A 24,594-nucleotide genomic window follows, 5' to 3' on the forward strand; every position below is an offset into this window, starting at 1 on the left:
AAACTTTTCTGAGCATGTGAGGCCACTAAGTTTGACGAGCCCACTATGCTACGCTGGCCGCAGTCCAAGAGTGAGAGTCAGTGTGTGTTCACACAAGTGTAGGAAAAAGAGACTACAACTAACACACGCTTTATTTACTTGATTGAAAGTCACGGCACGTACAAGGTGTACTAGCGTGGACCTCAGTGAGTTGTAGCTGGGTTTTCTGTGCTCGAGGTCACCCCACTGCCGCCGTTGCCGTTGGCTGGTTTTCTTTGAGGATCAAGGTGGGTACTTTCATATAAAATCTTATTTTTAATTCCTTCTCTGGCCATTCTTTCCTGGATTCTTAGCTTTGCATAATTATACCTACAGTGGAACCTTGTAAGAAAAGAACAGGAGTTAAGTCTTTCTTCATAGAAAGTTCTTCTAGAGACAAGTGTGATGTCTGTAGTAACAAAATTCAAGAGGCCTTACAGATGACTATTCCAAGACTGAAAATACCACCATTCTAATTTGGAGTACTGTTCGTGGGGGGTAGTTTGATGTCAAGAATACCTATGAGCACATTATTATTAAGGTATGCATTACATAAAATGAGGACTTTCATGACCTTTAGCTTAGTTTTACTTGTAGAACCTCATATGTATGATGTACTCTGGGTCCTCTGGGTCTGGCTCTCCCCGCCCCCCTTAAGAAAACCCATCATCAGATTCATGCATGTGTTGTGCCAATAGTTGTGAACACACTCTTAAAGTAGCATTTTCAGCTGTGATGCCATAAGCCGGAACTGAGCGTGTAGAAGGTAGAGGCCTTCCCTAAAGTACAAGTCCTAACTTGGTGTTGACGGAATGTCCTGCATTCGTCTGTTCATCTGACGAATGGTATAAAATGCGTCCACATACGCACATTTAAAAGATATAAAGGCACAGGGGTGGGGGGGGGGTCTTCTAGTGGGAGGTGGCTCAGAAAAGAGCATGTGCTTGAACTGGAGAAACCTATCACCATCCTGGATATTCTGGAATTACTTAGTACACATACCAGCATCCTAATGTCACCAAGATAAATCCTCCTACTCCAACATCACATGATCTTCTAATCCTACCTGTCAAAAAGCATAAGATGACCATCATAATTAAACATTACATACTAGTCCCTCTAGGAAATGTTCACCACACGTAGAGAGAAACAGATACTCACTAGTTAACAAAAAATGTCCAAGGCCAGCCACAACAGATCCTAATGAACCATATAATACTGAATCTCGTGCACAGGGGATGTTCTCGACATCCAAAATTCCTAGGAGCTTAAAGGTCTAGGATAAAATAGAAAAGAACCTGGATTGAACAAAATATTTTATTTCTGGGTGGTTTGGCAAAGATTAAAAACTCTAGGCTATGTGCTGTGTGACAACCGTGAACCCACTTACCATCTTTGGTCATCGGGCTTTGGCCTACAGTCTGAATCGCTAAATGTGGGAAACCTGGAGAATCTGATCAGAAAACCCCATTACAACAGGACAACTTAAACATCTAAACGAATTAAAGTATGGTGTTAATACCACAATTTGCCGGTTGACTGATTTGGAAATAAGAGCATCCGTCACTCTGATCATTGATCGTTTAAACATCAATGAAGTTATCTGGTGGGAATCTGGTGATCACTGAAATTAAGCAACACTTTGCTTCCCATACCTCGGGAAGCACAGAATGGTAAAAGTAAATACTCAGCCGCGCTTACTTATGAGACTATAGTGCCGTTTGTTTTAAAGTCAACAAGGACTTCGGATTTTGTTGGTATCAGGTGAAAATTAGTTTTGTTCATGAAAGTATCTCACGTGAAGATAAACGTGCACTATTTCTTGGTCTGTTTCCTTGCCTGTGATAAGAAATTGTGCTGGACTGTATTTGAGTCTTTGTTGATAGCACACGGCACTGAGGGGCGGGGGAGGCGTCATGGGGAAAGCCGTGGAAAGGTGCAGGTGGGTTTCTCTGTCAGCTCTGCCACCAACTTCTACAGCCTGTGGGATATATGTGTATTCTTTAATGTCTGTGGCCCTCGATCTATAATGAAAGGCATCAGGCTAGGAGAGGATTTAAGTTCCTTCGGGTGCTAAGATGAACCTTGGCTTCTTTTTCTACAGTCTGCATGGATGTATGGACTTGCTCTTCCTGATTAAAAAATATACTGCTCAGCTTAGCCTCACATGCTTAGTGTGAATATCCAATGGAACTCGATTTTCAGGGTTCGGGGAAGGCAGGACACAATTTTTTTTTTTAAAGTCACACTTGCTTCACTCTGGCATGCCTACGTAAGAAGGACTTAGAAAACAATGAGACGGTTTCCTAAAACTTGAGTAAATGCAAGTTTTTGGTAACAGACTTTGAAAAAAGGAAGCAGACTTGTCCATATAAAGGTTTCAGTCATGGGGGTGCCTGGGTGGCTCAGTCAGTTAAGTGTCCCGACCTTGGCTCAGGTCTGATTGAGTCTGAGCCCCACATCAGGCTGTCTGCTGTCAGCCCCGCAGCTGTCACTGCCGAGCCCACTTCAGATCCTTTGTCCCCGGCTCTCTGCCCCTCCCCCACTCGCGTTCTCTCTCAAAAATAAACACTTAAGGGGCGCCTGGGTGGCTCAGTCGGTTAAGCGGCCGACTTCGGCTCAGGTCATGATCTCACAGTCCGTGAGTTCGAGCCCCGCGTCGGGCTCTGTGCGGACAGCTCAGAGCCTGGAGCCTGTTTCAGATTCTGTGTCTCCCTCTCTCTGACCCTCCCCGTTCATGCTCTGTCTCTCTCTGTCTCAAAAATAAATAAACGTTAAAAAAAATTAAAAAAAAAATAAACACTTAAAAAAATAAAGGTTTCAGTTATGGGGCACCTGGGGTGGCTCAGCTAAGTGTCTGACCCCTGATTTCGGCACAGGTCGTGATCCCAGGGTCACGGATGGAGGCCCGCATCCAGCCCTGCACGGACAGCACAGCCTGCTTGCGATTCTCTCCTCCCCCAATGTGTGTGTGCACACGCACGCTCTCTTAGTAAATATTTTAAAAAGTTTCAATGAATAATTTGTGAACAGCATGGTGTGAGGCAGGATTCCGTAGGAGGAGGGAAAAGAGATCCGGAAGGAATGGGAAAAGGGCAGTAAATGGCAAATCAGATTAAAGGTTGAATTATGAAGATACTCTTGTTTGTATTTCCTCCTGTGTTTGCTGCTTTGGCTCAAGCTGCTGCCAGGCAAGAAGTGTGATTTGGTTAACAATAAAGCTGAAATTATGTATCTTCTTGATTATCCCATTTTCTTCTCTCTCCATTCCCCCATTCCAGACACACACCCCTAATGCTGCTTGGTGGATACATGTTGCCGACTTAATTGTAAAAGCTCTTCAGTACAAACTTAATACGTCCCTGTGTTTTCAAAGAGGTTGATTCTGTTTCTAGCAGTTCATTTGATTTAAGAAAACTCCGCTTGTCCCCCATCAGCTCAAAAAGCCAAGGGGGACAGAACAGTCATGGCAGGTGGGGAGGGTATGCGCTGCTCTGCAGACAGGGCTCCCCACTGCAGTCCAGGGCTAATGCCCTCGTCTTCAGACCAGCCCATTTACCTAGGGGAAGACCAGAAGGGGTGGTTTGTGCCCATTTTCTCAGGTCTGCCACAGGGTAGGAAGTCACTATGGCTTGCACGTTTGGGCAGAGACGTCCTAAGAATAAAAGGAACGATCGGGTTGGCCACTGCACACATCACTCTATGAATGGCTTTTTTCATGTGGATTCCCTTCCATGCCCCCGAGTCCTACCGGGCAGGATCTGCAGACGAAACGTTTCTGGGGGTACTTAGGCAAATTGCTACCAACCCCAGTTCTTTATAAAGTAAAATACCTTCGCAAATATATGAAATAGCACTAAGTCAGCTAGGAAACTTACCTTTTTTCAGTTTAGAGGTTTTCAAATCTGCCCTCGGATTCTGGGATGGGCCGTGGAGATCTAGGTTTAGAAAGTTTCAGGGTCCCCCCCCCCCCCCCTTCTATGAATCTTACCAGATCAGGGACAGCTTTTAGATACTGTTAAGAAAAGTAAATGTTAAAAAGGGAGGTGATTCAAAATAGTCTTATTTTAAAAGACCCCTTAAAAGAAGTTACATCTACTTTATAAAATGGAATCTTCTAGAAAACCAACATGTGGCTACAGGCCAAGGATGCTGCTGCCAAACATTCCACACTACACTTATCAGCACCACATCCAACAAAACTGGTTTGTGCTAAAGTTAAGAAACCAACACTGGTCTAATTAAACAGTAATTTAGAGCTGGGGTGGGAGTTGTCCTTCCAGGCCCTTTACATCCCTTGTCACAACCTCTCAATGTGAGGAGACCTCCGAGCCTGGCTGTGACCTGCTGCAGAGAGGTCAGAGAGGACGTGGGAGTAAGTCTGCCTGACCCCCAAAGCTTGTCCTTCCCACTATCCCTTAACCCTTTCTTTTGTTTTCATAAATGAAATGGGGGGACGTTTTCCAAAGGTCACACATCTCGGGAGTAAGTACTAAGATCGGCAGTTTGTATCAAAACTGGGTGAGAGTGCACAGACTTCTTTTAAGAGCCCAATCTTCACTGGTAGAGAATTCTCAGCTTCCCAGTAAAGCTGCAGTTTAGACTGATTACTTAAAAGCAAGTATAGGAAAATTAATGAAAAACCAGTCTTAAGCACATAGAACACTTTTAGAAAGTACACTGAATTGTAAGGCTCAGAAATATAAATTAAAAGGCTCAAGCCGTAAGTCCCTTTGGAGTACTATTTATGTTAAGATTTTTTTAAAAAACAGACACTCTTCTGCCCAACGTGGGGTTCGAACTCATGACCCCAAGATCAAGTGTTTACATGCTCTACTGACTGAATCAGCCAGGTGCCCCATAAAAATTTTAAGCTTAGATTTGGAAAAGCAGCTTTTCCAGCTCACCTTGATGGAATTAGGGATGCTCAAAAGATTTCTAAGCCAGCATGCCAGTTTAATAATTTATAGGAAATAGACTGAACTATAGAGGCACCCCATTTCCCACTGCATCAAGGGCCGGTACATACTTTCCTCCCGATGCACCGGATGAAATGGGTGCCTTCCTATTTCAAACCAGTCCTAACTGCAGTGGGTTCCTCCTGACCACTCAAAAATGGTGCAAATGTGGTTACCCCTTCATTTGCACCATTATTTTTCCTCTCCGGGCTAAAAACAAAACCCCTTCTCTCTTGACACCCCTCTCCCCAACAAGCCGCCTAAGGTACAATCCCATTTTTCTGCTCCCTCTCACTGCAAAGCTAAAGTTAACCTCCCCGCCTTTTAACTCACTTCAAAGAGCATTTATCCCTACGCTGCACTGCAGAAGCCTGCGTGAGACACCATAAAACCCGCCGTACTCCCATCAGCACACCTGGCACGGGCCACCGTTTGTTTTCAAAACGCTTTCCTTGGCTTCAGATGGGACGGACAGCGCTTCCTGGTTTTCTACCTTGCTGGCCATTCCTGGCAGTTCTGCTGTTCCCTCCTCCGATGACGTCTCGCACTGACTGCCCTTTGCCACTCCCAAATGTAGGCTTTCAATTAAATGCCATTTGCATGATGGCGACTCCCCATATTTGTAAATCACACCTAACCTCTCCCAAGCTTTCATTTCCCCATTCATCTGTCTAGCGATGCCTTGTGTATGTCAGAGAAGCACCTTGAAATTAATACTTCCAAATTAGAATTACTTTTCAGGCATCACTCCTCCACCAATTTGCGGACCAAAAACCTAGGCACCATCATCCTTGAATCCTTCATCAAACCCATGTCCAATGTGTTGGCAAGTCTGGGACATACCTGAACCAAACACATCCTGAACTGAATTCACCTCCGCTGCTCCTACCAGGCTACCATCATCCCTCATAGTATCTTCACAGACCATCGTCCTTTTAAATCCCCCATGCCTTCCTTACTACTGTCGTGAAGGCCCCCACTCTCTCTCATCCTCTGGTCTAGGTACACCGACCCAGATGGTTCTTCCTTAGCACACACTGCCTTTCTTCTCCTGGATCTTTGCGTGGTTGAGTCAGTAGCTGAAATTCTGGTTTCCCTTTTGTCTGAGTCCTGCAGCACAATGGAAGTTCCACAAGGAACATTTTGCCTGTTTTGATCAAGGCTGTGTCTTTGGCACCAAGTGCCTAATACTCAGTAGGTACTCTGTAAATACTTTTTGAATGGGCTGATAAATTCAGAATTTGCCTACAGTGCTTTCCTGGTAGGCCAGTACCAAATTTTGTATTTTAAAGTTTCCTGGAGAGCAAAGAATGGGGGCAGAAAGTTTTTAAGGGTTAGTTCTATCAGCTTAACTCCCATTTTTATCTTAGGTTTGCTGATGCTAATAATCCCTAGATTACACTGGAATGATCACTGAATAATTCTTTAAAAAGAACTGCAAGCTTCCTTTTCTGACACCACCCTGGGCTACTAATTCAGTCATAGCTTATGCTACATAAATTTTGTAATCTCTTTGTATGAGCTTTGATAGGTACTAGTGTTTTATGAGTAAGCTTTTTCCCCCCCTCCCAACCTTGCCACATAAATCTGGTGGTGTTCAGTTTTGCGGCTTGTACCTAAGCCTTCTTTTCACCAACTACAGTATTTTGTTTTGCTAATGATGGACCAATTAAATAGGTCAATAGTTTTTTTTTTTTCATTAAATTTTTAAATTTTCAATGGCTAAACCATACTTTGCACCCTTAAATGATAGCAGTCATCTGTCAAAGGTAACAAACAGAGGGATAAAAGCCCTATTTAAGATGCCAGTGCTTACAGTTATGGTGCCTCTTGAAATAAACAACTTTTAAATTGGGGTACATTTGGTTATATGACGTATACTCCAAATAGTATATGAGGCATTAAAAAAAAAAAAAGGCACTTGATAGTGTAGAAACTGACAAATCTGTTTTGATATTCAATATGGAAATATCCAACATTTGTTCATATTAACCATCTGATGACCTGAGCCAAATTTAAAGGAAAAATCCCCAGAGAAGCAGTAACTGAAGTAGCAAAATTTCCAAGCTGAGCAGAGACTATCCTAAAACTGTGGATTAGGACCGTTCTGGCACACAGTAGTTCTTGCGTATTTGTTCATTATTGATCCAAAGTGAGCATCTCTACAAGCTCTCTATTGAAAAAAAAATGTTTTCTTCCATTTTCTGAACATCCGTTATTCGCTCAGCACTGAGGATATATAAATTGGGTTCCCTGAAGGAGCCCAAGAGGAAGACGACATAAATGATGCACATCCAGTATCATGAGTGCGGGAATGATGTAGCTAAGTGGAAGGTGCCGGGGAGATGGGGACAGAGGCATTTCCGTCTGCTTTGGGGAGTCAGGAGGCCCTTTAGGAGAAACCGCCCTCCTTTTCCAAGCCCCCTGTGTCTAGAGCCTCGGGTAGGTTTGGTGCAATTGGAAGGGAGAGGAATCACACAGGCTGCACGGTTAGGGGCTACGTGAGGGCTTTGTACTAAAGGCCACGGAATTCGGCTTTTATCCTGGGAGCAACGCGCCGCAGCGACTGCATCTCCCGCAGACGTGAAATGGTGCAGTTTGCAGGTGAGCGCACGCAAACGGGGAAAACCTCAGTCTTCACCCGCCCTCCGCCTGCCGTGCGCAGCAGTTCCCCGGAATCTAACCAAGTTTCCCTTCCTCGGCACTCCGGGGTCCCCGTGTGTCGTGCTCAGGACACAATCTGCAAGGCCAGGCACCGGTGCTCGGGGAGCGCGCAAACGCTCTTCACCGCGACCAGCACATGGCGGTGCAGGGCCCCCGGCCGGCTACGCTCTCCTTCAGTGCCACCAGCCCGTGTCACGGTCACTGCCGGTGCCGCTCGGTCCCCTCCGCCCCCGAGTCCCGGACACTTTCGTCAGGACGCTACGGCTAGAAATGTCGGGGCGGGGACGGTAACTCTCCGGAACCCGCGTCCCGGCGGGTGGCCTCCCCCCACCGCCGGCCCCCGGCCCGCGCGCCCCTTTACCTTCCCCTTGGCGGGCTCGCCGGGCTCCGGCGCGGCGGCCATGGCCTCCGGAGAGCGCCTGCGCCCCGCCCCGCCCGCACCGCGAGCGGAAGCCCCCTCCCCCGCCAGCCCCGCCCCCGCGCGCCGGCCGCCATTTTAGGGCAGGTTTCTGCCGTCTCCGCAGTGGCCGCGCAGGGCCGCCGCCTGGGTTGGGGGGCCGTCTCCTTTGTTCAAACGGGCGGGTGACGCCTTCTCCACAAGGGGGTCTCCGCAGTCCGGGGGGCCGGGGCCGTGAGAGAAGGAGGGCTCGTGAAACAGCCCTGCACTGGGATCCTCGGCGGGGCGGGGGCAAAACAAAACCCTGGCGCCTCGAGGCTGCGCCGCTTCCCGCCCCAGCCCCCTCCTTCCGCCCCGACCGCCATTTCTAACCGTCGGCCGCCGGGCGCGCGCGCGCGTGTCTGGGTGCCGGGCGCGCGCGCGGCGGGTCCGCGGCGCGGAGAGCGGGCGCGCCGCCGCCGCTTTGTCCTGCGCGCGGGCCCCGCGGCCGGGTCGGCGGCCCAGCCCGCCCCCAGCCCTGGCCCACCGGCCTGGAAGTCGGCCCGCGCTCGCTCGCGGCCCGCGGTCCCTGAGTGTCCTTTGTCCTTCCGGCCCTAGGACAAGCCCTGGCTGCCGCGGGCAGCTCCACCCAGCGCCGGCGGCCGTGTAGCCCCCAGCGCCGGCCCCCTGCACTCCGCCGTCCCACGCCCGCCCCGCCGCCTCCCCTGTTAGTTCCACGACTTAATGGCTTTGAAAGAGCGCCGCCCGCCTCGCCCGAAGGAGACTGGGGACAAAATGGAGGGAGCGGTCGTGGGCGGACGTGCGTCAGGGCGCCCGGGCCGAGCGCGGCGGAAGAGGCCGGGCGGTGCCCCCTTCCCGGGCCTCCCGTCCGCCCGCTGGTGACTGCCCCGCCGGGGCCGCGCGCCTCCCGCCCGGTGCCCTTGCAAGTGCGCTCCTGGGCACGCGTGTACGCGGTGGGCAGGCGGCGGTCCCTGTCGCCCCGTTCCGGCTCCTGACCTCGTCCCCACCGTCGCCCGACCCCTTTCTGCAGTCCCCGTGCCACGCGCGGTGGATGGGGACAGCTCTGCGTGCCACCCGAGCTCTGGGTGGACTCGGACAGTTACACCGCCTACTGCTGTAGTAGGTGTTGGGCAGTGGGAGAACAGCCCCGCACCCCTGCATCCCGCCACGTGGGGGTTCTCTCCTGCAACCGTCGAGCTAATTGTGCTTTGAACTCTTGGTCTGGAAGGTCCTGTTTCGGGGTAGTAATATTCCATAAACGAGGAAGGAATTCTTTTGAAGTAATTCCTAGTAGTGTTGAAAACGAAGGAGAACTGGAAAAGTACCAGGTGAAACACATAAGCGCTGCTATTTTATTTTTACTGTGACTTGGAAAATTGTAAACTTACTATGTAAAAACTGTAAACTCATGGTCTTTGGAAAGCGTTATTGTTTCTTTATACTAAAAATGGCATTTTCACAAAAATTGCGTAATACTTGCATGTTGTATTATCCTCTCCAATACAATATGCCCCCCCCCCCCAAGTTTACAGGGTAAGACTGAAAAGTAAACATTTTTTCCACTCTCACCCCTCCTTTCTCCCCTAAGGTGAACTCACGGGGTTTGATGTGTCAGTTTCCAAACTGTCCTTTTTTTTCTCCTTTTTTCCTTTACTAAAACAACATGGGAATTTAGCATAAAAAGCGGAAGTCTCTCCGTGCCCTACCTGCCCACCCTACACGCCTACTTGTATGTACGGATATGATACACAGATCTAATTACTATGTAATTTGCATTCAATAGTTTATCTACCATTTAACACTAAGTTGGAAACTTTTTCATGAGTACCTATAGATTTTCTCATTCGTTTTAAAGGCTGCTCATCAATCCTTTCATCAAACCTCATTTTCTTTCTGAGTGACAGAAAATTTGTTTCTGTTTTTGTTTATTCACTAATCCAAAAAAAGTGCTTCAGTGCATCTTTATACTTATATTTTTGTGTACATGTTCAAGTATTTTAGTCGGATGGATTTCTGGAAGTGGCTTGATTGGAAGGGGTGTGACATTAAAAAATTGAGGGGCGCGCCTGGGTGCCTCAGTCTGTTAAGTGTCCGACTTTGGCTCAGGTCATGATCTGGAGGTTCTGGGTTTGAGGGGGGGGGGGAAGGGGGGGGAGCTCTGTGCTGACAGCTCAGAGCCTGGAGCCTGCTTCAGATTCTGGGTCTCCCTCTTGCTCTGCCCCTCCCCTACTTGCGCTCTGTCTCTGTCTCTCAAAAATGAATAAAGGTTAAAAAAAAAAAAAAAAACTGACCACCTGGGGCGCCTGGATGGGGCGGTAGGTTAAACGTCTGACTCTTGGTTTTGGTTGAGGTCGCGATCACATGGTTCCTGAGTTCGAGGCCAGCCTCTGGCTCTGCACTGACCCTGTGGAGCCTGCTTGTGATTCTCTCTCTTTGTCCCTCCCCCACTCGCACCGTCTGTCTCTCTCAAAATAAAGAAACTTAAAAAAATTGAATACCTACTGCTAAAGTGTCCTCCAGAAATACTAGCAGTTTTCATTCCCAGTAACAATGTGTTGGAGAGCCTGTTTCCTCACAACCTTTTTTTTTTTTTTTTTTTTTTTTTTTTTTTTTTTTTTTTTATTTATTTATTTTTTCAACATTTTTTTATTTATTTTTGGGACAGAGAGAGACAGAGCATGAACGGGGAGGGGCAGAGAGAGAGGGAGACACAGAATCGGAAACAGGCTCCAGGCTCCGAGCCATCAGCCCAGAGCCTGACGCGGGGCTCGAACTCACGGACCGCGAGATCGTGACCTGGCTGAAGTCGGACGCTTAACCGACTGCGCCACCCAGGCGCCCCTCCTCACAACCTTTTTAACACTACATGTTATGGATTAAAATTTCTGCTGATGTGATGGGTGAAAAGTGGGGTCTTCCTGCTTAAACTATCTTAAACTTACTGCTTAAACTTTGAGCATTCTTTCAAATGTTTGTTGGTTATTCTTTTTCCAAGAACTAACTTTGTATATAGGTTTTGCACATTAAAAATTGTGTTTGTATATGTGATTTTCTTACTAGTTTATAGCAGTTCCTTAAAACGTTGGCTTTTAATTCATAATAAAGTTATTTCCACTTCACTTCTTAATTTTGTTTCTGGACACTTCATTTCTTTTAACTTTTTTTTTAAAAAATGGAGTGTAATCTGTCAACATTTTCTTTTATGGCTTTTGATCTTGCGTCTTGCTTACATAAGCCTTGACTCCCATAATTAAAAAATACTCCCATAATTTTGAAAATAATCTTCATGTGCTCCCTTCTCATTAATACTTTTGATCATTTATATATTATTTCTTAAAAGACAAGCTTTTGGCATTAGTAACCACTTTTTTTTAATCTATCTTATTTTTTATTTTGTATTTTTTCTGTTTACCTGGTATCTATTTTTTAAATTTTATTTTAGAGGGAGAGAGAGAGAGAGCGAGAGAGAATGAGTGGGGGAGGGGCAGAGGGAGAGAGAAACGGGGGGGGGGGAGAGAGAGAGAGAGAGAGAGAGAGAGAGAGAGAGAGACTTTAGGCTCCCAGCTGACCGTGCTCAATGAAGACTGAGCGTGTCTGTGAAGGGCTCAATTCCACACAACCCTGGGATCATGAACTGAGCTGAAATCAAGAGTCAGATGCTCAATCGACAGCCACCCATGTGCCCCTGTTGTTTTTAACACAAAATTTTTTTTCCCCAGCTTTTTGATTTGACTCCCTTAGTTCACTTTTGGTTTCTAATGAATATATTTAAAGCTATAAAATTTGCTCTGAGAATCATTTTATCCCATGGTATGTCATAGATTTTGAGAGGTAATGTTCTTATTACATTTTTTTTCTTAAATTTTTAATAGTTTCAGCTTTTATTTCTTTACAAGTAAATAAGTGTGGATATAGTTTTGGAATTCGCTTTTAGTTTTTTTGTTTTGTTTTGTTTTACACTGTGTCACGTGTATTTCTACTTTTTGTGATTTATCCATTTGTGTGTGTGTGTTACCTAAGAGATTATTTTGTGCATGTTCCATAGGCATTTGAAAACAGTGTGTGTTCCTATATTAGTATCATGTTAAGGTTATTAGTTATAATAGTATAATATATATATTATAAATATATGGATATATAAATATAAACTCAGTAACATAAAATTAAGCTTATTATCATTCAACCATATTTTTGTATGGCAAGGGTTTTTTCATTCCAAGTAAGACTCTGACTCTAGTTAGCTTAAACAAGAAAGAAATGTACTGGAGAGGCCCCTGGATGGCTCAGTGGGTTAAGTGTCCAACTTTGGCTCAGGTCATGATCCCATGGTCGGTGAGTTCGAGCCCCGCGTCGGGCTCTGTGCTGATGGCTCAGAGCCTGGAGCCTGCTTCACATTCTGTGTCTCCCTCCCTCTCTGCTCCTCCCCCGCTCAAAAATAAATAAACATCAAGAAAAAAGTGTACTGGGAAGGTGTGGAGAAAGTCACTGAATGGATAAAAAGTTGAGCCAGGTGTTGAAAACGATGGCATCCAGGACAGTTCTGAGGGTCTCAGTGACAAGAAATAAAGGAGCGACTCTCAGGATAACAGTGACAACAAGGAATCACGATGCCAGATCTGTTCAGTCTCCTTCCCACCGTGGTGCTTTGCTTTGCCAACCATGCTGGCTGTTGCAAGTCTCCGTGTTTGTCTGGCAGTGGATGCAGGGGTCCTAAATGAGGTGGTAGGTTGCGCAGTGGGCAGAGCGGGACCAGAAAAACTCTTCTCTACCTCTTCCCTTGCTCCTGGTGGTTGTAAACCCTCTGGCACGCTTCCCAGAGTGTCTGCTTTCATTTTCTCATCTGGGAGAGAGCATCCAGGATCAGGAACCCCATCCTAGACAGCTGCGGTTATCTGCAGGCTGGTGGGAAGGAAATGGGAATATCGTTGTAGGGGGTTAGCAGGGCTGTGCTAGCGAAGGTTTGAGGTTTCCTCTTAGGCTTCTGTGGGGTTTATTTTATTTTATTTTGTTTTGTTTTGTTTTATTTTATATTTTATTATTTTATTTTTTTGAGTGTGGGGTTGTTTTTAAATCAGGTATACTGGGTTTAATAATCAATCCGCTCCCAGCTCCTCTGTATCATCTGGAAATGCCTACTGTCCTGGTCCTCTACTGGTGCATTCTCCTGTCTTTCCAGCAGAAATGCCGATTTATTTTTATATTCTTTTCATCATTTCAATAGGTTTTAAGGAAGGGAGCGGTAAAAAGTTGTGTTGTCAGACCTTTATAACCAGAAGTCTGAATTTTCCTCCTCTTCTTTCCTATTTGTGTGTCTGTGCATGTGAGTATGTGTGCATATGTGCACACGAGTGTGTGCAAGCCTTAATGGAGTCAGAAAGAAAAGCAGCTGTTTTCTGCCCTAATTTACTCGGAGTGTCTGTTCTGTACCCCACAGACAGTGGCCTTTATCTCTTTTGGCTCGTTATTCTGATAGTTTACCTTCATATTTCTTTTTGAATTAAAAAAAATTTTTTAATGTTTATTTTTGAGAGAGAGACAGAGAGACAGAGCATGAGCAGGGGAGGGGCAGAGAGAGAGGGAGTCACAGAATCCGAGGCGGGCTCCAGGCTCCGAGCTGTCAGCACAGAGCCCGACACAGGGTTTGAACTCACGGGCCGCGAGATCATGACCTGAGCTGAAGTCGGACACTCAACTGACTGAGCCACCCAGGTGCCCCTTCCCTTCATATTTCTAAATAAAAGACTTATTCTTTTATTTCTTGATTTTTCACTTTTAGGCATTGTCTACTGATAGTGACAATTTAGCTTTGTTTTCTACCCCTTCCCCCCCTCCTCTCAACATGGGGCATCACATTTTGCAGTGTTAAACCCGCACTCTGTGTGGACATTGCCACGACGACGTAAATGTTTGTAGCTAAGCCACGCAGAGTCATAGGATTCCATTTCTTTTCTTGTAGAACTTTTTTTTGGGCAGGGGGAGGGATTTAGTAATTGCTGTATTTGTGCGTTTGCTTAATTTTGTTGGAGCTAGGTCTTACTGGCTCTTTTTTTTTTTGCATAAGAAATTATCTGAATTATACCATATAATTCTCATTTGGTTCTTGGGACCAATTGATAGTATACGTGCATTTCTTTTTTTTTTTTTTTTTTTTTTTTAATTTTTTTTTTCAACGTTTATTTATTTTTGGGACAGAGAGAGACAGAGCATGAACGGGGGAGGGACAGAGAGAGAGGGAGACACAAAATCGGAAACAGGCTCCAGGCTCTGAGCCATCAGCCCAGAGCCTGATGCGGGGCTCGAACTCACGGACCGTGAGATCGTGACCTGGCTGAAGTCGGACGCTTAACCGACTGCGCCACCCAGGCGCCCCAGTATACGTGCATTTCTTAATGACTCTTGAGACCCAATCATGGGCACCTCTTGCCAAATCTGTTCAGTGACTTCATGCTGGTAGCTTAATTTGGCTATTTTGAGAGCATCTGGGTGCCTCAGTCAATTGAGTCCCCTCTTGATTTCGGCTCAGGTCCTGATTCCAGGGTTGTGAGATCGAGCCCCTAGTCAGGCTCTGTGCTCACAGCAGAGCCTGCTTGGGATTCTCTCTCTCCCTCTCTCTCTCTCTGCCCCTCCACTGCTCTCTCTCTCTCTCTTAAAAAAAAAAAAAAAGGCAATAGTGGGAGTATTTCTGCCATTGAAATCAACAAATGCTACAAATCAGGGCTTTTTCTTTCTTTTTTCTCTTCAGAGAGGTGGTTTGCCAATATACTACTGAATGCACCTATCACTAACATTTCTCTCAAAATTCTCCAGTAGAGTTATCAAATTCCCACAGTAGAGTCAAACACATTGTATTACCTGCCTGCCAGGTTTTTGTTTGAAGACCTCTCTCCTGGAGATTTTCTCTCTGTGGTCTAGTCCAGAATGGCTGCTTTCTAGGACGGATTCCCAGCCATCCTCCTGGAGACTCTCACCACCTCTCGCCTGTGCTGGGTCACCTGCTTCGTCATTCCTCATCTTCCTCTCTCTTGGCTTCCTCGCTCATTTTGGAGGATGGCATCCTCTAGGCGCTTCCTGGGAAAAGGCTGTGTAGAAGATAAACATTTTGGGGTCACCATGCCCCCGGATATGTTTCTCTCCTGTCAACTTTTTTTATTAAAAACAAAATTTTTTTAACGTTTTATTTATTTTTGAGACAGGGAGAGACAGAGCATGAACAGGGGAGGGTCAGAGAGAGGGAGACACAGAATCTGAAATAGGCTCCAGGCTCTGAGCTGTCAGCACAGAGCCAGACGCGGGGCTCGAACTCACGGGCCGCGAGATCATGACCTGAGCCAAAGTCGGCCGCTTAACTGACTGAGCCACCCAGGTGCCCCTCTCCTGTCAACTTTGATTGATATTTTGATCCAATTGCATTTCTAGAATGATTCTCCCACTAGAATTATTATCCTTCCTCGAGATAAATCAATCTCCCACGTCATCGTAATGCCGTTATCGCACCTAAGGAAAATGAGCAATAATTCCGTGATTCATCTAGCATGTAGTGCATATTCAAAGTTCCCTGGTTGTTCAGAGAAGTTTTTCCAATTGCCCACGCTTTTGGTTTTTGTTTTCAAACAAGGATCCGGTACTGCATTTGACTGTTACATCTCATTAGTCTTTGTCAAGGACGGTCTCCCCATCTTATTTTTTCTGATAACACTGAATGTTTGGAAACTAAGCCAGTTGTTTTGCAGAACGTCCCACATTCTGGATTGTTCTCGTGGTATCATTAACTTGTCTACTTACTATCACCTTTATTTTCTGTAAACTGGAAGTTAAGTCCAGGACTGAGCTCTCCAGTATGCTAGGCGTTGCACAACTAATGCTAATGCAAGTGAGAAACTGAATTTTAATTTAAGTTGAAATAATTTGAATCTAAAACTCATGCTCCATTTCATTGTTGGAAAAATGTTAAGTGTGCTTGGAAAAACTTAGGTATGCAAATCTCCTTTTTCAGTGGTAAATTTGATGAACTCTAAATACAGATCAAGCATTTCCAATGAAAACTCATCATCTGAATTGAAATGTGCTTTAAAAATTTTTTTTTAATTTTTTTAATTTATTTTTGAGACAGAGAGAGACAGAGCATGAACAGGGGAGGGGCAGGGAGAGAGGGAGACGCAGAATCTGAAGCAGGCTCCAGGCTCCGAGCCATCAGCCCAGAGCCTGACGCGGGGCTCGAACTCACGGACTGCGAGATAATGACCTGAGCTGAAGTCGGATGCTTAACCCACTGAGCCACCCAGGCGCCCCGAAATGTGCTTTAAGTGTAAAAATGCACACTGGATTTTGAAGACTCACTATAAAAAAAGAAGGTAAAATATGAACACTAACTTTTTATATTGATTACATGTTGAAATACTAATATTTCCTATATAGATATGGGCTAAATTAAGTATTTAAATAAATTTCACCTGTGGGCTTTTTGGTTTCGTTTTTGCTTTAGATAGAACATGTATACAGAAAATTTATATTCCTATTGACACGCGTGGTCTAATAGCTTGATTAAATCCAAGTTAAACATTTTTAGTAAGAATATTTCTAGATGATGTGTATTTCAGATTGTAACCCATCCGGGGGCTCCTATGTCAGTGGTCCCACTACAGCGATGCTAACTTTGGTCCTTCGGTTAACGTGGAGACCAGGAACTCTCCATGGTAAAGATAGGCTTCCCTTTTTGCGTTTAAAAGTCTACGCAAATCTCCCCCAAATCCGTTCACCTAACGGTGTTGCCTTTTTTTTTTTTTTTGGATGATTTTGCCTTGAACTGATGATTACATTGGGGTTGTCAACTGGTGGTTTCCATATTTTGCCAATCCATCTAGGTTTGTTTGCTGGAGCTCCTCCTCCCCTTTTCATAGATCTATTTGGATATGATTTTCTGTATGTATGTGTTTAATGCGTTACAATTAGATATAGACATTCTTTGTATGCTCAGTACGCTTCTGTGCACATTCCCTGCCCCAGACCTGTAATCAACCATTTCTTCAAAGAAGTCTTGTGCTTTTAGTGGGGATTCAATTGCTTCTTAAAGCCACTAGGGAGGACGATTATTTAAGTATAAGGAAAATACTGATGCCGTCTTCTTCAAGATCCTTAACTAACACTTTGTACAAGAAACCATTAGTTTCTTCACTGCACGTTTAAAACTGCATCTTGGATGGCCTTAGGTTTTGTATTTGCGAAGTGAGGCCAAAATTCCTTCCTGTGCTCCCTCTCGTCAGCGCATGCCAGGAAGTCCAACTGTCCCAGGCCCGAGACGTCAGCCTCTGCTCCTTCTGGCATTCTCTTTCCCTCCAGTGTCCTCCCCACCCCGTTTTTTTTTTTTAATTTCAGTTGTGTTATTATAGCTCCCCAGTTTATTTTGCAAACAGTCTTTCCTGATATATCTCCATATGAATTGGGAGATTAGTTACTTTAAAGCACACAGAAATCACCCATATTTTCCTATACATTTATTAAACACTGATGAAAGGTTATTAACCTAACATGTTAATATTCAAGCACTTCAACCTAATATAATTCCTTTCTCAACCTTTACAATGGTTTTTGTCCCACCTAACCCAATATACATTTACATTTGGTGTGTGTGTGCCTATGAAAACAGACACATTCCTCAAACTGACCATAAGATAAGCCAGCATGTGGTGTCCTTCTTTCTGGGTATATTAAAATTTCACAGGTGCAGTTGTTTAAACGGGAACAAATAAGTCGATTTCCTTATGAGATAAACTAAGCATACAAAATCTACAAAGTATTAAAGGTGCTAACGATTAACCCCATAAATCTTTCTCTCTTTCCTGTCCCTTTATTTTTATTTATTTATTTTTTAACGATGATTTACTTTTGAGAAAGAGAGAGACAGAGCGTGAGCAGGGGAGGGACAGAGAGAGAGAGAGGGAGACACAGAATCTGAAGCAGGCTCCAGGCTCTGAGCTGTCAGCACAGAGCCCGACGCGGGGCTCGAACCCACGAACTGTGAGATCATGACCTGAGCTGAAGCTGGAGGCTCCTGTGCATGGGGCCATTCTTATTCAATAAAAGGCCCTGAGATAGAAAGATGAAAAGTGAAAAGAACGCATTTTTTCTTTATCAAATTATCTACATAAACTTCCTGAAGAAGTAGAGGAGATCATTTGTGACTGTGAGTTCCGAGGTTGATCTGGCCTTGATTATAAGCTGTTTACTTCATTTATGTTCCACTTTGCGGGTCTACCATTTTGTTTGGCCCCCTATCTTTGTAACTGGGGCGAAGTGGGAGGTTCAACTGGTCTGAGAACACTTAATGTACTCCATAAACTGTCTGAATCAAAGATTTTAATTTATTTTTCTGCCGAACACAACTGATTTCCATCTACAACTTTTTTTTTTTTTTTTTTTTAAGGTAAGAAACACTAAGTCAACTGGAGAAGCATATGTGGCCTTGAGCTATGGGACATTACTTCCCTTTAACACCGCTACTGAGAAATGTTGAACCTCACTTTGGTGTAGTCAGTGTTGGTCTTCGACAGTGAATGGATACACCGCCAGGTACACATCCTCGAAGTTGGAGTCATTCCTGTAATAGGGATCTTCAATAATATATTGTTTTTGTGGATCAGGGCTCCCAAGTAGTTTAGTTTTAGCTTGGCAGTCTTTAAGTTGATTACTTTTTTCTTTTTTGTGTGTGTTATTTCTTTAAAGATTTTTAAAATGTTTATTTATTTTTGACAGAAAGAGACACAGAGCATGAGCGAGTGGGGGAGAGGCAGAGAGAGAGGGACACACAGGATCCGAAGCAGGCTCCAGGCTCCGAGCTGTCAGCACAGAGCCTTATGTGGGGTTCGAACTTGGGAACCGTGAGATCATGACCTGAGCTAAAGTGGGACGCTTAACCGACTGAGCCACCCAGGCGCCCCATAAGTTGATTCCTTTTTCTATTCAAATCTTTCAGATTGCTCCTTACATCCATCGTTGGTATATAATCAAACGAGGCAAAGTCTTCTTTGGCAACTTCCCTATTTCATGTGGACTTTGTCATGTGGACTTTAATATCCTCCAATTACCTGAAATGTTTTCATCAGTCATGGGTTCTCTGAAAACTGCTTTTGCAGTGAGTGGCTGGCAAGGGTTCCCCGCTCTGCTGTCTTCCCACAGGCAGACTCCCTGACGTGGTGTTCCATTTTGGTCATGTCCCAGTCTCCATGGCAAGCTCAACACCACGTTCCAAGGAACTTCCCAGACCACCTGAACTTGGATAAGCCCTTCCCTTCCTGAGAAGTGATATCAAATTTTGATTAAAAAAATTTTTTTTAATGTTTATTTATTTTTGAGAGAAAGAGAGAGAGAGAGAGAGCACAAGCAGGGGAGGAGCAGAGAGAGGGAGAGACAGAATCCAAAGCAGGCTCCAGGCTCCGAGCTGTCAGCACAGAGTCCGACGCGTGGGGCTCGAACCCACGAACTGGAAGATCATGACCTGAGCCGCTTAAGCAATTGAGCCACGAGGCGCCCCTGAAATGTTGATATTTTACAAAATATCCGTGTGTAACAGATTGAAAATGTAAAAACCAAAACAGAACTGGTTCATCATCAATAATTTGAGAAGGACTGCTTCTGCTAGACTCGTACTTTGTGCACATAAGTTTCCTGGGAGTATTGTTAAAATGCAGATTTAATTCAAGGTCTGTTGTGGGGCTCAAGATTCTGCATTTCTAGCAAGCTCCAGCCAATGCTGATACTGCTAATGTTGGGACCACGCTTTGAATAGTAAGTAAAATAGATTTAACTTTGACTCGCATATAAAAGGGGGCATGTAAAAGTGCGAATTCTCACATATAAAAGCGAGAATAATCATAGCAGTATGCCAAGAACAATGTAAATGTAAACAATGTAAGTGTCTGGAATGGGAGAATGGGTAAATTAATTGTGGCGAAGTCAGCAATAACATATATATCATCAGTGCAAATGAGCTAGATTAACATCAATGTGGATGACTTTTACAATAATTTTAATATTTTTTACATAATTTGAAACAAAATGTAAACCACGCAAAGATATGTAAAGTGTTTATATAAAGCTTAAAATTATACAAAACAACACTATGCATGTAGCAATGCATATAAAGTAGTAAAAACATAAAGGTCCACCTAGAAATAATAATACCAAATTCAGGAAAATATTCCCTCTTGTGGGGAGGGAGAGGTATGTGACTGAGGACAGGCAACCAGGAAGATTCTATTCTACTTTAATTAAAAAAAAATTTTTTTTTTAACGTTTATTTATTTTTGAGACAGAGAGAGCATGAACGGGGGAGGGTCAGAGAGAGGGAGACACAGAATCTGAAACAGACTCCAGGCTCCGAGCTATCAGCACAGAGCCCGACGCGGGGCTCGAACTCACGGACTGTGAGATCATGACCTGAGCCGAAGTCAGCCACTTAACCTACTGAGCCACCCAGGCGCCCCCTACTTTAATTTTTTTTTTTTTTTTAGCATTTATTCATTTTTGAGAGACCAAGAGAGACAGAGTATGAGGGGGGGGAGGGGTAGAGGGAGGGGGAAACACAGAATATGAAGCAGGCTCCAGGCTCTGAGCTGTCAGCTCTGTCTCACAAACCACGAGATCATGACCTGAACCGAAGTCGGACGCTTAACTGACTGAGCCAGCCAGGCTTGTTGTATTTTATGCTTTTCAGTGGCTTTAAATATTTCATAATTGGATTTAAAAAGCAATTCAAATTCATTCAATGTATGTTTACCCGACTTAAAAAAATTCCACGAAGGAAATCTCCAGTATATTCTTTCCTTTTCAAAGGTCTTGCAGGGTAAGGTCACAGAGATCTGAAAGAGGAAAAAGGGGTGGTTTTGAGAACTTTTGCTTTTTTTCTCCCCTCAGATTTGTTTAAGGCCAGTTAGAGTCCAACTCGGGTACAGAGTGCCTAATCGTCCCGCCAGCTGTTAGTAAAGAATTCCTGCACCATGACTTCCATGAACATAGTTAATCTGGCACCAGTTACATCCTGTTACTCAGGAGCCGACCACCCTCCTTCAGGCCACCACCACCTCCTGCCTAGGTGATGGGGCAGCCCCTGCTTGGTCTTTCTGCTTCTGCTCTTGACCTTCACATAGTCTTTGCCTCATGACACCCAGAGTTACTCTTTCCAAACAAATCAGAAAAGTCATTTACCTGCTCCCAACCATGACTGGCTGGCTCACCACAGTATCTAGAAAGGAGTCCACAGTCCTTAGCATGACCTCCTTGGCCTCCATGAGCTGGTCTGTCCTACCACTCTGACCTCATGTACTGCTCTCCCCTCTTGACCCTACACTCTGGGGCCCCGGCCTCCATGTTGTTTATCTGATGCACAGACTCATTCTTTGTTTTTTTTATTATTTATTTATTTTGTGTGAGAGAGAGAGTGGGGGAAGGGCAGAGGGAGAGGAGAGAGAGAATCCCAAGCAAGCTCAGATGTGTCGGCACAGATCCAAAAGCGGGGCTCGAACCCATGACACCATGACCTGAGCCAAAATCAAAAGTCCGATGCTCAACTGACTAAGCCACCCAGGTGCCCCAGACTCATTCGTATTTCAAGGCTTGGAGTGCCCTTGCCCTGCCTGGGTTTTCTCTCGGGTCTCTCCTTCCCACCATCCTGGTTGCTGCTCAAATGCACCTCCTTAAAGAGGCTTCCTCTGACCCTGCCATCTAAGGGGGTCTTCCTCACGTTGCTCTTGTCCCCTTGAGCCACTTTATTGTTCTTCTTAGCCTTGATTGTCACCAGACACTGCACTAGATCTCGGTTTATTGTCTGCCCCTCGTTAGGCTTGACCATAAGCTCTTGGAGAGCAGGGACTTAACTATTTGTTCTCTGCTTTATCTCCAGGGCCTGGCACATAGTAAGTAGTCTGTAAGTCTTTGTGGAATAAACAGATGAATGAATCAGTGCATGAGAAAGCCAGGGACTTTTGATAACCTGATGTGGCTGAGCTGGCCACATTTAATCTACTAATTGGCAATAACTCAGGAACAATCTTGACATATTTTATTACCAGTTTAGAAACCACTAGGTACTTGATCAAACATATTTGTCATTGATTATTCTTGGATCTTATGAAGTTATTAAGTAGCCCCTTTTCCCAGCATGCAGTTCAACATGTTTGTATTATTTATTAAAAATTTTTTTTAAATGTTTATTTATTTTTGAGAGAGAGAGACAGAGACAGAGACAGAGCACGAGTGGGTGAGGGGCAGAGAGAGACGGAGACACAGAATCCAAAGCAAGCTCCAGGGGGTGGAGGCTCTGAGCTATCAGCACAGAGCCCGATGCAGGGCTCGAACCTGCAAACAGTGAGAGCACGACCTGAGCCGAAGTCGGGTGCCCAACCGATCTGGGGCTTCCCAGGTGCCCCGAACAAGTTTATATTAATAAGCAGGCTTTCTACATTCTCAGGAAAGAATGACCGTTTTAGTCCTCACCATGTTCTAGGCACTTCGCATATATTATGATTTCATTTATTATCCCATGTCATTGTCCACCCCAGCAACTCTTTGAGCCAAATGTTATCGTTTTGTAAAGAAGGAATCTATGTTCAGAGAGGTTAACTGTTTGCCCAGAGTCGCAAAGCTCCCATGATCCATATAGTCTCATGATCTACATCAAGTCGTCTATTGCATGCTTATGTGACAGTCATTAAATGCATCAATGAATGTTAGTGCCGCGAGGACTTCTGGATCCAGCTGGAGATTGACTTGGGGACTTGTCCACGCACCTCCTTAACAGGCGAGCCAGTCTAGAAGCTCACGGCCCCCTTCCCATGGCCTCTCTCTGTTCCGAGTACGTACGGCTCTTCCTGACAGTTATTTGCAGACTCCATTTGTGAACTCATCTCCTTGCTAAAATTGATTTGTTATCCTCAAATTAATCCCTGGGTCATTCACAACCAGACACACAGCGTGGTGAAAATTTTGAGTTGCCCAATGCGCACGTTCCCAACCGAGGTAGAACACGGTGGCATTCTGCCTGCTTTCATTAGCTTGAATATTATAAATGTCCCTTTCGTGGTTACTTTAATGCCATGCTTTTTGGCATTGCTCTGTTTTTCGTGGGTGATTTGCTCTTTAAAGTGGCCCCCGAGTGTAGTGCTGGGGTCCTGGCAACGCTCCTGAGCACAAGAAGGCCGTGAAGTACTTTATGAGAGAAATACGCGTTAGATACGCTTTGCTCAGGCATGAGTTACAGTGATGTCGCCCCTAAGTTCAATGTTAACGAATCAACAATGTATATTAAATAAGGTGTCTTTAAACAGAAACACACATAAAACAAGGTTATGATTTGACTGCTTGACAAATCATAACCTAGGCTCACAAAACATAATCATAGGCTCACAGGAACCTAACCCTGTTTTTTCCCCTGCGAATTCAGTAACTCTGTTCGCAGTGACTTTACAGGACATTCACTTTATGGTGAATAACAAGATCGACTGTATTTTTGTAACATGCCATACAGTTGCATCCGGTCACAGAGGCCAGTAAGAAGGAGTGATGAGAAAAAACAAAAACAAAAACAAAAAACCATCCCGAAGGGAATTACTTAGCTTTAACTTAAAGGATCACGGTACTTTGTTGCTGTAAAACAGTAGTTAAATCTCTGTGCTTTGGTGACTGATCTGTCTAGAATGGGGACGTCGTGAGAACGTGAAAACGGTATTCTTGCTGTCTGTTCCCGATTGCATGCTATAATTTGAGGATTCTTATTTCTGACCTTGTCTAAGCGCAGCCAAACATTCTCGTTGTTAAAATGGGAGATAATTGTAGTTCGATGGAAGGAGCACTCAGTTTGGAGTGAGAAATTCTGGGGATGAGTCAAAACTCAGATGCCTACTGGCTGTGCAACCTTAAGCACATTTGTGAACTTTTCTGGGTCTTAGTTTCCTAATCTGTAAAAAGAAAGACAATACATAGGCAATATTAGCTAACTCACACATTTCAGGTGTTCCAAGGGCTTTTCATTAACCCTCACAACCCTGTGAGGGAGGCATTAATACCTCCTTCTACAGGGGAGGAAATTGAAGTCCAGAAGTGACTGGCTCAGGATCACACAGATAGAGAGAGTGGAGCTTAGTCTATGAGCCCAAGACACTGGCCTTAACCACGGTTCCTGCCTTGGTGGCCCTCACCGCCTGCCATCTCAAACAATGCTGGGGGCCGGGTGGCATACGCTTATGCATATAATACACAATCAAATGTAAGATATTACTATTTTTCGCTAGGGTTAGCATTTTGAACGTTAGTATTTCAAAAGGGAAATTACCTTAAATAATTAAATTAAATTAAATTAAATTAAATTACCTTAAGGTAATGTGGTTTTCAAAAAGTTTGTTGGAATCATTCGGTATGCTTTTATTCTTCCAGGGACCAGCTTTTGATGGGGGAGGTGGGGGTCAAGACTCATTTCTAATTTTATTTTTTTTATAAATTTTTTTTAATGTTTATTTATTTTTGAGAGAGAGAGAGAGAGAGAGACAGAGCACAAGCAGGGCAGGGGCA

General features: G+C 44.7%; 1 protein-coding gene and 1 long non-coding RNA gene across 2 annotated transcripts; one reads left to right on the plus strand and one right to left on the minus strand.

The window, feature by feature from the left end:
* Positions 1-113: 113 nt before the first annotated feature.
* Positions 114-8,109, minus strand: LOC131496120 (cytochrome c oxidase assembly protein COX20, mitochondrial). The gene is made up of 4 exons (XM_058701350.1): positions 8,002-8,109; positions 1,180-1,294; positions 1,021-1,084; positions 114-360 (listed from the first exon to the last, which is right to left on the minus strand). Exons 1-4 carry the CDS (start codon positions 8,041-8,043, stop codon positions 183-185), a joined length of 399 nt encoding a protein of 132 aa, XP_058557333.1. The 5' UTR covers positions 8,044-8,109; the 3' UTR covers positions 114-182.
* LOC131496121 (uncharacterized) lies at positions 2,816-20,509 on the plus strand. Its single transcript, XR_009254325.1, has 4 exons — positions 2,816-7,580; positions 18,458-18,603; positions 19,734-19,818; positions 20,346-20,509. It is a non-coding gene; the product is annotated as an uncharacterized LOC131496121 (long non-coding RNA).
* Positions 20,510-24,594: the final 4,085 nt, after the last annotated feature.

The sequence above is a fragment of the Neofelis nebulosa genome, chromosome 15 (assembly GCF_028018385.1).
Source record: "Neofelis nebulosa isolate mNeoNeb1 chromosome 15, mNeoNeb1.pri, whole genome shotgun sequence".
NCBI classification, from domain to species: domain Eukaryota; kingdom Metazoa; phylum Chordata; class Mammalia; order Carnivora; family Felidae; genus Neofelis; species Neofelis nebulosa.

Bases quoted from the DNA above. Each gene is read 5' to 3' on its own strand.
- LOC131496120 (XM_058701350.1), bottom strand. From the start codon at position 8,043: ATGGCCGCCGCGCCGGAGCCCGGCGAGCCCGCCAAGGGGAAG. The intron at 1,085-1,179 runs GTGAGTATCTGT...GCTTTTTGACAG, and splicing joins TGGACATTTTTTGTTAACTA to GTAGGATTAGAAGATCATGT. The intron at 361-1,020 runs GTATGTGTACTA...TTTTCTTACAAG, and splicing joins TTGGTGACATTAGGATGCTG to GTTCCACTGTAGGTATAATT.